Source organism: Magnolia sinica, chromosome 12 (genome assembly GCF_029962835.1).
Source record: "Magnolia sinica isolate HGM2019 chromosome 12, MsV1, whole genome shotgun sequence".
Lineage (NCBI taxonomy): Eukaryota > Viridiplantae > Streptophyta > Magnoliopsida > Magnoliales > Magnoliaceae > Magnolia > Magnolia sinica.
In genome coordinates, this window is record NC_080584.1 from 70,430,015 (window position 1) to 70,446,539 (window position 16,525).

The 16,525-nt window shown below is 41.8% G+C and overlaps 1 protein-coding gene across 2 annotated transcripts; it reads left to right on the top strand.

The window, feature by feature from the left end:
• Positions 1 to 3,897: 3,897 nt before the first annotated feature.
• On the top strand, positions 3,898 to 16,525 carry LOC131221621 (methyl jasmonate esterase 1-like). Of its 2 annotated transcripts, XM_058216907.1 has the most exons (3): positions 3,898 to 4,293; positions 4,382 to 4,513; positions 16,120 to 16,525. In XM_058216907.1, the coding sequence occupies exons 1-3, from the start codon at positions 3,919 to 3,921 to the stop codon at positions 16,399 to 16,401; spliced, it is 789 nt and encodes a 262-aa protein (XP_058072890.1). In that variant the 5' UTR covers positions 3,898 to 3,918; the 3' UTR covers positions 16,402 to 16,525. The 2 variants fall into 2 exon arrangements, with proteins under 2 accessions (XP_058072890.1, XP_058072891.1); XM_058216908.1 differs by lacking the exon at positions 4,382 to 4,513.

The window sequence follows — 16,525 nt, forward strand, 5'->3', positions numbered from 1 at the left end:
CAATGATGTGATTCATGTAGAAACTTTCCTACATGGATATCTACATGAGGTTTAGATGTAAGGCTAAGATGAGGGATTCCTTTAAGCTTGCGTTAATTTGGGTTGATATTAATAAAGGGACTACAAATGGGTCACCTTTTTGGAAAATCGAAACCCTCTATGTATTGCTGGACATCATCCAAGTAAAGTTAATGCCACTGATGATTAGACCGTTAGATGGCTACGAAATTTGGCACAGAGTTAGCTCATATTGTGTTTCAAATTAGTACCAAGTTTCAACTCAGATCTTAGCATGATTGATTTTATACGAGTTTTACAAGTTTCTATCTAGATACAAAAACAGGATTACGTGTGAATGGTGTAGAAATAATGTTTATCATGGTAGACCATACTAACGTGGGCCACCTTTCTGACCACCATAAACAGTAATATATGAACACATGTGGCTCCACACCAATGGGCCCTACATGCATCGAAAGAATATAAAATGAAGAAAGAGGAGGATGAGGAGGATGGAAGGAGGGGGTGTAGACTCACCTCAAATGGATGGATGGTTGGATGATGATGTGCGGTCCACTCCCTCTATGATTGATAGTGGGCCACACCTTAGTTCCACTCTCTTTCATTCTCTTTTAAAATCTCAGAATTTTCTAAGTATAGTAAAAGAATTGAGTATAAAAGAGCTCATACTCTTATATATGGAATTGGGAGTTGAGGTGGCAAGATGATGTGGCAAGTTTATGTGGTCTTATTGGTGTTAAAAGTGAGGTGGAAGGTGGTGTATGGTATAGGTAGTGGATGGATGAGGTGGATGGTGTTAAGCATGCATTGGCCAAGGTGGAAGAAATTTAAGCATGCATTGGCTAATGGGTGAAAAAGGATTGTGGGTTGTAGGTGATGCATGGTGGATGATGAAGTAGAGTGTTACAATTGATTGTTTGAAGTGATGTGACACAAATCAAGACATGTATTGGATGCATGTGTAAGATGAGGTGGACATGGGCCATGATTAGTTTCTAAGGCATGGGGAGACGGCTAATAATGGATTTTGGGATAGAATCCAATTTTATCTTATACTGCATTGTCTTAAATATGCTAGTTCCTAATTTGTCATGTAGTGATTTTCCTATCTTGTGATAATTTTCATGTTCTAGAAAGTGGGTTTTAGGCCCACATGAACTCAAGTCCAATGGGCCTAGCATAATAAAAATTTCTTGTGTTACATGATACGCAATTTAGGCCATGAATTCGATGTGTCGTATCTCACTAACGGAGCGTTGGATTGATGCACGGTTTTCGCCATGGCGACACCAACGATGACGTGATCCTTATGATAGAGGTCTCAAGGTCATCCAAGATAAATCACTTGGGTGAGGTTGCTGGGTGCACTAGGGTGTGGTAGACAGTCTATCAATGGTGCGAGTTGGGACACGTGCGGTGTTACAAAAGACAGAGATCCCACAATGGATTACCCACCTTTCACGATTTTTCTTCAATTTGACTAGGTACTTGACCATTAGCTAGGGTTGGCTAGGCTCGAGCTTGACAAAATCAAAATTTTAAATTGGTCTGGCCCATCAACTCAGCCTGAACAGTTCAAAATCCGGGCCGAAGTTAATGTACAACGAGTCGCGGACACTTTCATATCCAAGATAGACCAGAGAAGGCCCGATAGGAGGCGGAAGTGATAAGGATAACCCTTTAACAGACATATCTCATAAACTGGAATGAGTTAGTCGACGTACCATATATGATTTTGGGGTATGAGAAGCTACTTTAGCCACCCAACCACGCTATGCCGGGTTACTCATGCCAAATTTACGAGATTCCATCAGATCCACGGTTGAAAGTCATTTTTAATTTCTTTTTTACTATTTATAATAAGTTTTAGTTCAATCATAACTCTTGATCCTTTGAGCTTTTGGAGTTGTACCCAACATGAAAATGGCTTAGAAAAATTAGGAGAATAAAGTAGTTAGTCCAAATTGGACACTTACTACTTTTGGCCGTAAACCATGTAGTCTACTTTAAATCATGGCCGTCTATAAATTGTAAGTATACTATTTATAGTAAGTCACAAATTTTAGGGAGTTTGACTTGGAGTTTGATTCTAAAATTCCTAGGTTTCATATCACTATTTAAAGAGTTGTAAATTCGTTTTTATCATCAATCAAGCTATTTTTGAATTTATTAGAATTATTTTTATTTTTCTATTTTTCCTCGTGGATTCAAAGAATTTCTGTGATGAGTCCAGATAAGCTCTGTGAATTCAGAGTAGTTATCCCGAGGAACCTCATCATGTCCATCCCTGCGTCAGAAGCCAACCCCAAGGCAAGCCCGTTGACAGCCCTAGTACCGGTAGCTATTTTCATTTCCACATTGTCCTTGAGTGTCATCGATGGCGCTATTCAATAGGTGTATGTTTTTAAGCATAAGTAACCCATGCCATGGACAGTAGCTCGATAGAGCTGGTGAAACATCACGTTAGTATATGAGTTGGGCGGTCTTGTGGTTAGTCCTTTGATTTAAGGTCCATGCGTAAGCCTGTCAACAGGCATGGCATGGGGTTGGCTTTTGCATCGATTTTGAACTATTCAGGCCAGGCTTATTGAAATTTTAGTTTTGCCTAGCCCAAGCCCTGCCCATTGACAGCCCTATCAATGCATCAAAATGAGCCTTTTCCTTGACTTGAATCAGGTTTCATCATCATCAGCATCTAAGCTAATCCCAACTAATTAGGGTCTGCTAAATTAGTAGAATGTTTGCAAAATATAGGCTCAGGTGGGTGGAACTCATTTAATAATCAGGATACAAATTTTGGGTAACACCCACCAATGAGCCCAATGCCAGTCTCTGAGCCCAAACCGTATTGGGCCAGGACTCAAAAGCCATCCTTGCTAGCCGGTACCGCTCCTTTCTCTAACAATCAAGATTGATTGGAGGTAACAAAAAAGGCCCCTTTTCTATTGCCACAAATAAAAATGAAATGCATCATGTGACTCTGTCCATGCCCATGTGATGCATCGTTTGGCCTTGCTCGTCCACATGCTGTAGACATTTGCTGGACAAACAACACTTTACCACCTTTTCTATTGCCACAAATAAAAATGAAATGCATCATGTGACTCTGTCCATGCCCATGTGATGCATCGTTTGGCCTTGCTCGTCCACATGCTGTAGACATTTGCTGGACAAACAACACTTTACCACCTTTTCTAGTACTTATTATCTCATTTGGATACTACCAAATACGTAGCTTTTCAAAGTTTATGAAAGCTAATAAGTTACTTTTCTTAATATAACTTAGTTTGATTGTTAAACTTAATTATAAGTAACTTTTAATAAAAAGTAATTTATTTTTTTCAATTTTTTCAAATTTCAAAAGTAACGATGACGTAGCAACTTATGAAATTTTAAAAGGAAATATGCTCTCTATTGCCATGAACCCGTTCACATGAGATCCAAATCATTCATCCACATGATAAACAATAACACTGATAGTGAACCCCACATGATGGATGACCAACATCAAAGATAATCCCTACAGAATAGACGGTGAACATTAAAGGTTGGCCACTAATGATGAATGGCCTGCATCAAAGGTGAGCTAGCCCTGCATGATGAACCAACTCACATCAAAGGTGGGGCCCACACAATGAACAGTCCACACCAAAGGTTGTCTGCACATGATGGACAGTGGGGGGACCAATCATACTTAGAGAGATAAATACTTGTGATATTAGAAACAAAATATACTTTTTTACTTTTCATATCTTACTCATTAGCGAAAAATGGCAGCATCAGTAGATTATCTAAGGTAACTTTCGTTCCAAACACCCACTTATTGTTTTAGGGACTTCAATCTCACAAAACGAGCCTATAAAAGGAAGAAATTAAGGGGGAAAAGGAGAGGAGAAAATGAAGGAAGGGAAGAATAAGCAGCACTTTATTCTAGTTCACGGTGCTTGTCATGGAGCATGGTGTTGGTACAAGGTCGCCACACTACTAATATCCACAGGAAACCAAGTCACGGCCTTGGATCTTGGATCTTCGGGCACCAATCCGAAGAAGTTCAACGACGAGTTCTGCACGTTTTCTGACTACTCTCAGCCGCTGCTGGACATCATGGCCTCTCTTCCTCCACAACAAAAAGTGATTCTGGTGGGCCACAGCCTTGGAGGTCTGACCCTGGCTCTAGCCATGGATAGGTACCCAGAGAAGGTGTCGGCCGCTGTCTTCGTGACGGCATTCATGCCGGATTCTTCTAACAGGCTCTCTTTTGTCTTGGATAAGGTTCGAGCTTGTCAATTGCTGCTTATGAAGATGTGTGTCATTTACCATTTTCCTTTATTAATTTATTTATCTTTTTCTTGAATGATAGTTTTTTGAGTCGAAACAGTACAATCTCATGGACACTAAATTCGACTTTTATCAAGGACAAGAAGAGCTTCCCAGGATGTTATTCGGCCTTCAGTATCTGTCGCAACGTTTATATCAACTCTCCCCGCCAGAGGTAAATACGTAATGAGAAATAGCCCCATGCAAGTACTGTATGTGAACTTAGGTGGGATTTTGAACTATTTAAACTAGGCTGCCAAGGGTTATTTAAATGGGAATTTTACAGAAAAAAACTACCTCTTTAAGGTTGTAAAATTTACATTCAGGTACCTTTATAAAAAAATTTATTTTTATTTTTAAAAAAAAAAAGTTATGGAAAGCCTACCTCATGTTTAAAAAGAGGGTCTACAGCTTAGGTGGGTCCGCCATGATTTTTATTGGTATGTCTTCCCCTATGAAGCCCACGGTCCAAAACTCGGCTCCATCCGTGGTTTAAGTGGACCACATGAATGAAAATAGTGAAAAGGGCAACACTCACTGTCACGCCCCAAACCTGAAAATCGGGCTCACAAAATTTTTGATTGCCGAATCCGGTGCCGACAGCCTCCGTAGTACCCCATTCTCGGTTCCCAGTGCCCATACGCCAGATTTCGATCCTGGGATCCCATAAGAAGGATTTTCCAATGTACATTTGTCTCATAAGAAGCATAACCACAAGTTTACCCAAATCACAAAGGCAACATCATTATCACATATCCACTAATATAAACATTTGAATAAAATGCAGAAAAGGAAATACATATGCCAAAATCAAAGCTCCAGAAGACCGTTGCACGCTCCAAGCTTGACGCTGCTGCAACCTAACACCACCTGCACGCATCTATCATACATAAGCTTATAGAAAGCTTAGAGGGTGGTGTAAGTGTGTGTACAAGGAAATGGCCAAGTATTCAATACGATGTCATAATTATACAATATCGAAAATACTGACAAGATCATGAATCATACGATATTAGAGTAAGCAAAAATACTGACAAGTCCATGAGTCATACAATATCAGAGTATGTAATACAGATCAGCTATGCAAATGAGGAGTCATAAAGAGTCAAATATCTGATGCCGAAGATGCAATGTAATATACAATTCCTGATGAGTTTACGAATATCGTCAGCCGTATCTAGGCCGCAGAATTATAGTAACCCGAAATGTCATATGCCGCTGATGTAACACAATATGTGGTGCGAAGGGAATGACCATGCTTGAGTATGAAGTTGGGATGATAGTACGTAGTATCGCAGGCTATGGGGTCCATCACAAGGGACTTCTATCCAAACCAGTCTCATACTTAATTTGGATAGTCAGACTCAATATGGTAAACTCCAGATCTCAGGTTAGTTGCGTACCCCAACCGAAATCATGGCCGTTGCGAAGATACACGTAACAAATAGTTGTGCACCACCAGCCCGAGTGGATGGTGAATGAATGAATGAATGAGTAAAATGCTGAGTATACAACTCCTCCTCAATAAGTCCACATATCAATACTGTACACCTCTGGGATCATCACCGGGGTCTATTACAATCTACGCCAGCTTGCCGCCCCTATCCGAGCGCACAACTGGGTAAGTGAAAGAGACCTCACTATCCACCTGCCAATATCGGACCCGACTCGTCGATAGCAGACCCATTCCTCAAGCTAGTCAAACTCAACCTAGATATTGCCCCTTCACTTAGGTAGGAAGGTCACACTCTTCTCAACCAACCACGACACAGTGGGAGACGGGACCTACTGGTATACGGCTCTCATGTACTCATATATATCCACTCGGTCTAGACGTTGGGGCATCCTCTGGTACCAAGAGGGTTTAGAAATTTTCACCAGGGCCATCTATGACAGCCCAATGCTAGTAACAGATTTTTGACGTCCCATCTGACATCCATGATATGCTTTAAGGCTATGGCCCTGATGTCGCTAGGGCGTATAATGGTTATAATGCGAGATGCATGAATCACACAATCCAATCATGCATCAATCATGCGTATACTATTCGCTCATGTGAGATAATCTTCGTCTATCAGGGAGTCTCATAGCAACATACCCAATAGTATATGCAATGGTCAACCACATCTCATAACAAACATAAAGATAATACGTATGGACATGTATCATGATGCTATATTGTCACACACTCATAATCGGAATCAGCCTCGAAAATCGGAATCGACCTCGACAATCGAAATCGGCCTCGATAATCGGAATCGTCCTCGATAATCGGAATCGTCCTCGACAATCGGAATCGGTCTCAACAATCGGAATTGGCCTTAAAAATCGGCCTCGACAATTGGAATCAGCCTCAATAATCGGAATCGACCTCGACAATCAGAATCGGCCTCGACAATCAGAATTGGCCTTAACAATCAAAATCGCCTCGACAATTGGCCTCAACAATCGGAATCGGCCTCGACAATCCGAATCGGCCTCGAAAATAGGAATTGTTCTCGACAATCGGAATTGGCCTCGACAATCGGAATCAGTCTCAATACTCGACCTCGACAATCGAAATCGGCCTATACAGTCGGCCTCGATAATCAGCCTCGACACACAGCGAGGTCCATAGATGGACGATCGATGAAGGATCAAGCGATATCAATGGGGGCCTAATAATTTGGGTTAACCCACTAGAGAATAATGAGAATGGCCTAAACAAGCCTAAGGGAAGGTCACAATGTGGACATTTAACCATCACTACCCATCAATGTGGACATTCAACCAACATTGCTCCCAAGGAGTGGCCCATATAAAGCCAAAATATAGTGGGCCCATGGGCTCACACAAGGGCCTCATACACAACATAATGGGCCACATACAATCTCAATAGGCCTCATATAATCACGATGGGCCGCAACACGGTAGGCTTCACATACAACACATCAGGCCTCATCATATTGGGCCTCATATACAACATATCGGGCCTCATCAAATGGGTCATAAATACATGACATTGGGCCATACCACCTGGGCCTCAAATACACACAATGGGCCACGTCCCATGAACCTCGAATACATCATAATGGGCCACAACCCATGGGCCTCCAACACGTCACAATAGGCCTCATATCTGGGCCACAATTACATTACATTGGGTCATATCATATGGCCTCTTATACATCATAATGGACCACATCTCATGGGCCTCAAATACATCTCAATAAGCCTCATGCCTGGGCCCCAATTACATCACAATGGGCCTCTACCCATGGGCCTCAAATATATCACAATGAGCCACCCCATAGGTGGGCCCTACATAGCCAGTAGGTGAGCTTGCACCTCCCAAACGGGCCTCATAAGATGAACAAATGGACAAACAACACATGCATCGAGTGGGCTGAACATCCCAGCGAACTGGACGACGGCTGCAAAATATAAAAAAAAAATATAAAAAATCATGGGGGGCGCACCCATCCAGCAAACAGACGGCGTTGATGAAATACATACAGTATGGTGGAGTCCACATGTGTGTGGGTCCCACGGTTGCTATACAGCAAGGATAAAACACATATATCATGTGTGGCCCACAAAATACATACATTATGGTGTGGTCCACGTCCATGGATTGGACAGAGTGGATAAATCACTACATCATGGTGACGTGCTGGACGGTGGACATACAACACAGATATCATGGTGGGGCCCACATGTGCCATCAAGGCAGGCCCCACAACTTGCTGACGTCAATAGAGCAACTATATACCTGTCGAGAGGTACACCAGCTTATCATCTCCCACCGTCCATTAGCTGGACGGTGCGGATACAACACATAACCTCAAGGTGGGTCCCATCGTCCTTACAGTTGGACGGTGCAGATGCACCACACGTACATAATAGTTGATCCCACCATCCACGTGGACAGTGAGGATACAACACATACATCAGGCAGAGGGCCCCACTGTCCAGACCATGAAATACATGCTCCACCGTCCAAGGTCTGGACGGTGGAGGCAGCACATCAAGGAGGGGTCCACACGTGGCCACCCCACATGCATAGATGTAGCACATAAATCGTGGTGGAATCCACAGGACCAAGCTATTATTTGTGTTTTCTCTTCATTCACAGTGTCAGCAGCACTGCTGCCTGCAGTGGATGAAAGGTGTATATAATATATATTATGTATATAATTCAAGGTGAGGTCCACGTCCCTGGACGATGGCGTGGATATAACATATATATATATATATATATATATATATATATATATATATCACGTGAGTCCCACAAGAGTGGCCCACCTGCATTAGGATGAAGCTGATATTCGTGCTTTCCCCTCCATCCAGCGTTTGCTCAAGGACGGTAGTAAGGTATTGCTACTGGACGGCCAACAGGGTGGACTTGCTTGGTGGATGGCGTAGATAAAATTCATGTATCATGGTAAGCCGCAAATAGGGAGGAGAGAGAGTGAGAGAGAGAGAGAGAGAAACGTGAAGGGGACGGACCCCGCCACTATAGGGCCCTCCCTTATACAATACATACATCAAGTGGGTCCCACAACAAGTGGGTCTTCAAATCATCAAAATCAAATATGGAAACCCTATATCACCCACCTATCGCACTCCTTCTTGGTCCCTTAGCCTCCTTAGCTCTTATGCTCAACTTTTGACGGTGGATGATGAAGTTTTGATGGTAGGGATAAGAGATCTTGGGATAGGAAGGTGGGCCACACTCTTATCTCTCTCATGAGAAGCTTAAACGGTTGCTCCCATGGGAGTTGCTTGGAATGAGAGAGAAATGAGAGAAAGGGGTGATGTAAGGAGAGAGAGATGGGTGTGTAAGGAAGGTTGTCTTTGGGGATGGGAGAGAGAGGGGTGTTATGCTTTGTTGGTAAGAGAGGCATGAGTGTAGTACCTATTGTACTTGACTTGATTGATGTGATTGATTTCATAGATTCTCTTGGGAATTGCAACACGCGATGTTGTCCTCGAAATAAATGTGAGCCCACATCTCCTGGCCTAGGTATCGCCTCGGAGCATAAGAGGCGGTGACGGCGCGGTCGATAGGGTACAAGTTTCGGGTCGAACCGACTTTGATATATGGGACTCGACTTAGGATCGCGTGCAAATGCCAATAACAGATTGCGGGTCGCCGGAATTCGACCGGGAGGACCGCGGAAGCCTACGGAACGGTACGGGCTAGGATACAGGTCTTACACTCACCCACCAAACTGTATTCCTTGGTGTGGCCCACCTGAATCAGTGATGGTCCTAATTTATAGGACCTAGGCTTATGGTCCTTGTAAAAATTAAGAGTGGACGTCTGACTCCCAACTGTTTCCTTTAGTGTAACCCACCTAAATCACTAGTCAGGTTAACAAAGAGAGGGGAGGGATTGAGAGAAAGTGAGAGAGGGAGAGAAGGAGAGATAGAGATTGAAAGAGATTGATGGTCTTGATTTGTAGGACCTAGGCCTATATTCTGATGTGGCATCTATGGTTGGAGTTGATTCCATTTAGGTGGGCCTTGTAAAAATTAAGGGTGGACATCTCACTCCCAATTGTTTCCTTTGGTGTGGCCCACCTAAATCACTAGTTATGTTAACAAAAGAGAGAGAAGAGATTAAGAGAGAGAGAGAGAGGATGGTTGTGCCACACGTGATGATTGTGGGTGGCGATGGCGGCCATGGTAGCCTCTACCGCAGTTTCTTCGATGACGACATGGGAAAGGGGAAAAGGAAAAGAGGGGTGAGATAGAGATTTTGTGTAATGCCTCGGATTTTCGGAACCCGACTATACGACTCATTTTCCAAAAACCCGAGTGTTAGCCTTTAAAGATAATTAACTTTCAAGTATATTTTTTTTCTTTTCTTTTCTCTTTCAGAGTGAGCAACTTACCGGAATAGAAACAAATTCAGCATAAAGGGAATCTTCATACACATTTAAAATATACGAGCGGTTTCCCATAATGACTTATACAAATCAATGTCTCTATGTTAACAATTACAAGAAATACATAATTTAATAACAAAATGCATATAAACTTGAGCAGTAAGATCGTGCAGCTTCTCTTGGCAGATACAACCATCTATCCCTGATAATTGTTGCATACTCTTCATCAATTTAGACATGGATATTATTTAAATTGCATGTGCTACCTGTACGATTAGATGAATGAGTGACCAGCTTAGTGTGAATTTCCCTTAAATTACATATCGCTGCATTAGTTAAACATAGTTTTAAATAATAAGACATACAAAACATTTCATGATGCGATCTTGTTTAAGTGCATGGATGCGTGAATGCACATCAACTAGGGATGCACATCCAGTTGGCCAAGCGAATGAACCTTTCAAACAGTCAGTTCATTTGTACAAGAGAATGGGCCTTTCAAACGGTTAACTCATTCAACTTGCAAGGTAATGGGCCTTTCAAATAGTCAGCTCATTCATGCATGGGGATGAGCCTTTCAAACAATCAACTCATCCCTAATAGGGGAATGGACCTTTCAAATAGTCAATCCATTCAGGCAAGAGAATGGATCTTTCAAACAATCGACTCATTCAACTTGTAAAGGAACGAGTCTTTCAAACAGTCGACCCGCTCAAGTAAGATAGTGGGCCTTTCAAATAGTCAACTCGCTTAAGCAAAGAATGGGCCTTTTAAACAGTTTGCTCATTCAAGTAATAGGATGAGTCTTTCAAACAGTTAACCCATTTTTAATAAGAGAATGAACCTTTCAAACACTCGGTCCATTAAGCAAGAGGATGGGCCTTTCAAACAGTCGGCTTATTCAACTTGCAAGGGAACGGGTCTTTCAAACAGTCGACCCACTAAAGTAAGATAGTGAACCTTTCAAACAGTCGGCTCGATTAAGCAAGAATGAGCCTTTCAAACAATCGGGTTATTCAAGCATGGGGATATGCCTTTTGAAAAGTCGGCTCATCTCTAATAAGAGAATAGACCTTTCAAATAGTCAATTCATTAAGAATGCAAGTGCCATGAATGCATGATTAATCCCAGCCATTATTGTTTCAATTTGCAAGTATCCAATTTAGAAAAGCTCAAAGGTCACTATGGGGGGCTCGTTACCTAGCATAGGCCGATAGCTCGGGGCATAGTGTCTCATTCCACCATTCTCAGCTCATGAGACTTCATCGTTATGATGATTAATGACATTCTCCTCAACCAGTAGCCAATCACAGTGTATCAAGTGAGACTTTCCATCGCATGAACGTCACACAAAATAATCCATCAAGCCGCCTAAGACAAATATGCAATGAAAAAGCTATATAGGCACAACAATCCATAGATGGTAAGCCCACATCAATGTTTTATTTAATCCATCAATCAAAGTAGCCACTAGGTGAGGGTCCATTACCATCATAGTCTGTCAAGTTACATCCCCAGTCTGGATGCATATATATAAGTGGAGTTTTCCACTAATAGATGTAGCGGTTCAAGTTCTACAAGCAATTCATAAACAATCCATAAACATAAAGGATACATAAGTACAACATATGGATATTCATACAAGTTGAGTGTTGAGCATATGATTGATAATCAGATTCAATATCTAACATGAGTTATCATGAATTAGAGATATCAATTATAAAATGAACTACTACTTAAACTAACAAGGAAGAGGAAAGATCAAGGGGAATGATTCATCACCTTATAAGTCAAATCGCCTACCAATGATGCTGGGAAATGCGTGCGCCCTTAAAGTCAGACCCTATCACAAATTATGAAACTATACTGTTAGGATTAACGTGAGGGTCTTAATTATGTAGTCTAGTGAGCCTTGACATACAGTCTCAATCTAAACCAATTGATCAACCCAATTGACACAACCGATTGAGGACTCAAAGTAGCCTTCACTCACATGACATTGGAAACTCAGTGAACCGAGCTAAGTCAACTCACAAAGACTATACAAATTACCCTAACTTGGCCCAAATGACTTGACCCAAACACGAATCGGACTCAACTGTTAGAATCGTATCGACTCGATAGCAAGTCGACCCACTCTCTCTCTCTTTCTTTCCTTTCCCTTTATTATTATTATAATTTCTTCTTCTTCTTCTTCTTCTACGGCCCCACCTTACAACTCCTTTGGATATAATAGACTACTAACCAGTCCAATACTCAGTCCAGGCTGGACTGAGTCGACTCGGTAGTGCTTTCTCGTCCTCTTTCTTCTCCTTCTTGCTTTCTTTTCTCTTTTCTTTCTCTCTTCATCCTACTCTCTTTTTATCCTCACTAGGTCTGGTCCAGAGGTCTGGTCCAGATATGGACACCAGAACTGAGCCTAAGTCGTGCTAACTCGGCAACCCGAGACGCGACTCAACCACGCTCAGACATGAACCGGTCGAACTCGGTTCCAAAACCTGACTCCAATAGTAACCAACCCTTAACCTCTCTCTTCTTCCCTTCTCTATTTTCTCTCTGGATCCTTCAGAGTCTGGACTCGGATGGGGTCTGGGCAAACCCAACCGAGTCGCACAGCGAGCTGCTGAAACTCGGCGGAGCTGGATGGATGTACAACCACTCTCTCACTCTTCCCTTCCTTTCTAAATCTCTTTCTCCCTCTAGTTACATCCCAAGGCATCTGGCATTGAACAAACCCACCCTGAAATCGGGAGGACTCGGTGTGACGGTGTGGACAGCGTGCACACGCCATTCATACACCCATCTTGTCGTGTTTCTGCCTTAAATGTATGGCATGGATTTAAGTTTGGTTTGTGGAGATGGAATGCTGATAAAAAGGCTCACCTGCGAACTCCTTGAATGTGGGATCAACAACCGGGTTGAGGTTATAGACTGCATCAGCGGGTCGGGGAAGATGGTGGGTTGATAATGGCGCCTCTCAAGTTGATTGGTTTCCCTCAGATCTGGCTGTTGTGGGCCGATCTATTGGATCCCAGGAAGCTCAGGGAATGGAAGGAACGAAGCTCAGATGAACTTTTCTCGGTGGGTTTCGAGCTTGGAAGATGGCGGCTAGTTTTTCTCGGGTCTTTGTAAGAGACAGGAGAGAGTTATTTTCTCTCCCTTCTTATGGGAAAACCTAGATTTTATAGGCCGTTGGATGAAGATTTAACGGTCGGGATGTGCTCTGTTAATAAGTGTATTTGCAAACGGTTGCCACAACCAAAATCGGCCGTTGTTTGATTGGGAACCCTAAACCACGTAGCTATCCATGGATGGCTAGGATTTCTTTGGCATGAACGGTCGAGATAGATGATGGGAGCTTACACGGATTGCCAGGTTAGCAAGGCAGCAGGTTTCCGTTTTCGGAAACTGCCGCACGCACACCTCTATTTGTGCTTGTGTTCCTGCACACGTACACGTGTGATGAAATGTGTGGAACTACGTGGGTTTTGGTCAGATCTCATTCATGGACACGATGGACGGTTTGGATCTTCCAAATGGGATGAGATGGTGGGCCACATCTCGATCAAACAAAGACAAACCGTTTCAAACGGCTACAGGCTGGAACGAGAAAGGAGGAAGAATCCACCCTTTCTTTGGAATTGTCGGGTCAACCCGACTTTGACTGGCAATGCAGTCCAGTGCACCGCGGATGTACACTTGTTAGTGTACACTTGGTACATTGTGGGGTCCATCATGACTTTTTTCAGAAATCTAGTCCATCCATCGGTTTCAAAAGCTTAGGATAGGCCACCAGTCTGACTATGAAACAGATCCATAGTTCAATAGACCATACAACAAGGGTTTTTTGTGTTTAGTTGATGGCCGAGGATGATCCAACGGTCAATTTTAAAATTTGATGGTTTGATCATTAAAAATTCACTCTTTTAGGGTCCTAGGTACTGTAAAGACTTTCTGAGTAACTGTAATGGTATATTTTCCATATATTGATCGGTTAGTGAAGCTACTAACTCAGCCTTCTAAATTTTAAGGTGGACTACATGGGTAAGTGACCCTAGCACGTGATAGAATTTCTTAGTAATGGATTTTGAAATGCTATTGTTATGTTGGTCTCCATTTATTCAAGGGTAGGACAACTTATATACTTGATTATAGGATGATTCTAGGGATTTATAGTCTAGCCCAGACAGAGATCATCAATCGAATAACTGATCGGATAGCCTAATCATAGCAATTGAGGGTTAAATCTCCTAATTTTAGTTGTGGATCTGATGAACGGTAGATGTTACGGTCCAGATGAAAGGTAGATTGATTTCAGGCTCTACGGGTATGACTTGTATTGTCCTAGCCCGAATTCAGATGGTTGAGATGAGTGATTAATGGGTTTACATGCATGGGTATAAAGTAGGTATATGTGTGTTTCCACACATACACACATTAATTACATTTCTAAGGTAACACTCGAGTACTAAAAGTATGGGTGTTACAATTCGCCTGCGGCAATAAGTGTTGTTGATGTTGTTGCTGCTGATGGTGGTAGCAACTGCTACTATCATTGTTGCTGCAGCCTCGGCAGAGGTACAGGTTGGCCGGCAGTGCCCACTGCCACTATCTGGTGCCATTGTACTGATGACAAAGGTAAGTTGTGTTGCCACTTCTTCTCCTTTTCCCTTCCCATTTATTTATTTTAATTTATCTCTTTTCCTCTCTCATTCCAAACCTCATTCCTTTACCTTCCGAATCATTATTTAATTTTTTATTTCAATCCCGATTTTCCTCCTTCAAGATGACCATTTAATGATTGGGGTTTTTTTTTTTTTTAATCAAAATAAGTTCACTGACGATCAATGCCTGAAATTTGAAAATGGCACATCAAATAATAAATTTGAAAAAGGTATCAAATAATAAATTTTAGGGAAAGAGTAGTTACCCTGATCATGAACACAAAATTGATTAGAGATCTTGTAGTCTCTCTAAGACTACTTTTTATTATATGTCTTAAATATGTCTATAATTAGATATGGCAACGATTGACCACTCAATCCCATCAACAGCCTATTCGATCTTATCGAAAAAAATTCCGATATATTTCAATTGCTCATTAGTTTGTTTTTGGATCCAAATCGATATGATCAAATATCGCTTTGACCCCATTGAAGAACCTTCAATGGGTGTTGATCCCATCGACATAAGTTTTGCAGAATTGTGGGAATTGTTTCCTATTCCAAGTACGACACTATATATGGGTGTTATTGTGGGATTAGGGAAATACTAAGAAAACCTAATCTATTCTAAGGAGAGCTAAACATTTTTGGGGGCTTAGGGATTAAGGTGGGTTCATCTAGTGGTAGACCATCAGATGAACAGCCTAGATTGTATCGCGTACTTATTAGGTGGTAGCTATATTAAAACTTGTTATAAACTTAGGATAAATCTCATAAATTAGAAATGTTTATAGAGAGAATGTGCAAATGAACTTCCTTGTACAGTCCTAGCAACCTATCACTGTTGTAAAAAAAAAAATTAAATTTTTTTTTTTTTTAAAAAAAACACCCTAGCCGTGCAAAAGGTGGGCCACAACATGATGATTACCTGATGCAAAAATCAGTCTGGTCCATTTACAGAGCAAGCTGCACCATATCAAAATCTATGAACGCAGATGATCTTCTTAGCTCGAAGCTGTGGCCCACCTGATGATTAGATGGGCCTAATTTTCAAGTCAGGTAATCTTTTTGGTGTAACCCATCTACTGCATGGCTCCGATGTCCTCCACACGTAACACGTTGGCAGAAAAGATGAGATTAAATGTGATCATTTCTCCTTGAAAATTTTGTAAGCTCTATAAAACTACAACCATCTGCTCTTAACAAGCATTGTCTTTTTCTTTTTTTTTCGCTGTTAACAGGACATGACCTTGGCAACAACACTGTTAAGAGCGACACCATTACCACGAGAAGAACAGTCAAATGCACCGATCCTTTCGGAGGAGAGATATGGATCCGTTAGCCGAGTTTACATCATGTGCGACGAAGATATATGCATTACCTACAATTTCCAACGTTGGATGATTGAGAATGACCCAGTTAAAGAAGTGAAAGTGATCAATGGTTCCGATCATATGCCCATGTTCTCTAAACCACAGGAACTATGCCTTTGCCTCTTAAAGATTGCTGAGACATACTCTTGATTGATTCACTACCATTACTATTGCTACTGCGACTGCGACTGCTGCTTCTGCTATTATTTGCTCAAAATAATTATTCTTATTATTAGATGGAACATCTAAACATAATGTTAAATCCCTTAAATAA

What these genes read in the sequence shown, in the direction of transcription:
- LOC131221621 (XM_058216907.1), top strand. Translation starts at nt 3,919, where the DNA reads ATGAAGGAAGGGAAGAATAAGCAGCACTTTATTCTAGTTCACGGTGCT. An exon ending in TCTCTTTTGTCTTGGATAAG is followed by an intron (nt 4,294 to 4,381) that starts GTTCGAGCTTGT and finishes CTTGAATGATAG; the next exon opens with TTTTTTGAGTCGAAACAGTA. An exon ending in ATCAACTCTCCCCGCCAGAG is followed by an intron (nt 4,514 to 16,119) that starts GTAAATACGTAA and finishes CGCTGTTAACAG; the next exon opens with GACATGACCTTGGCAACAAC.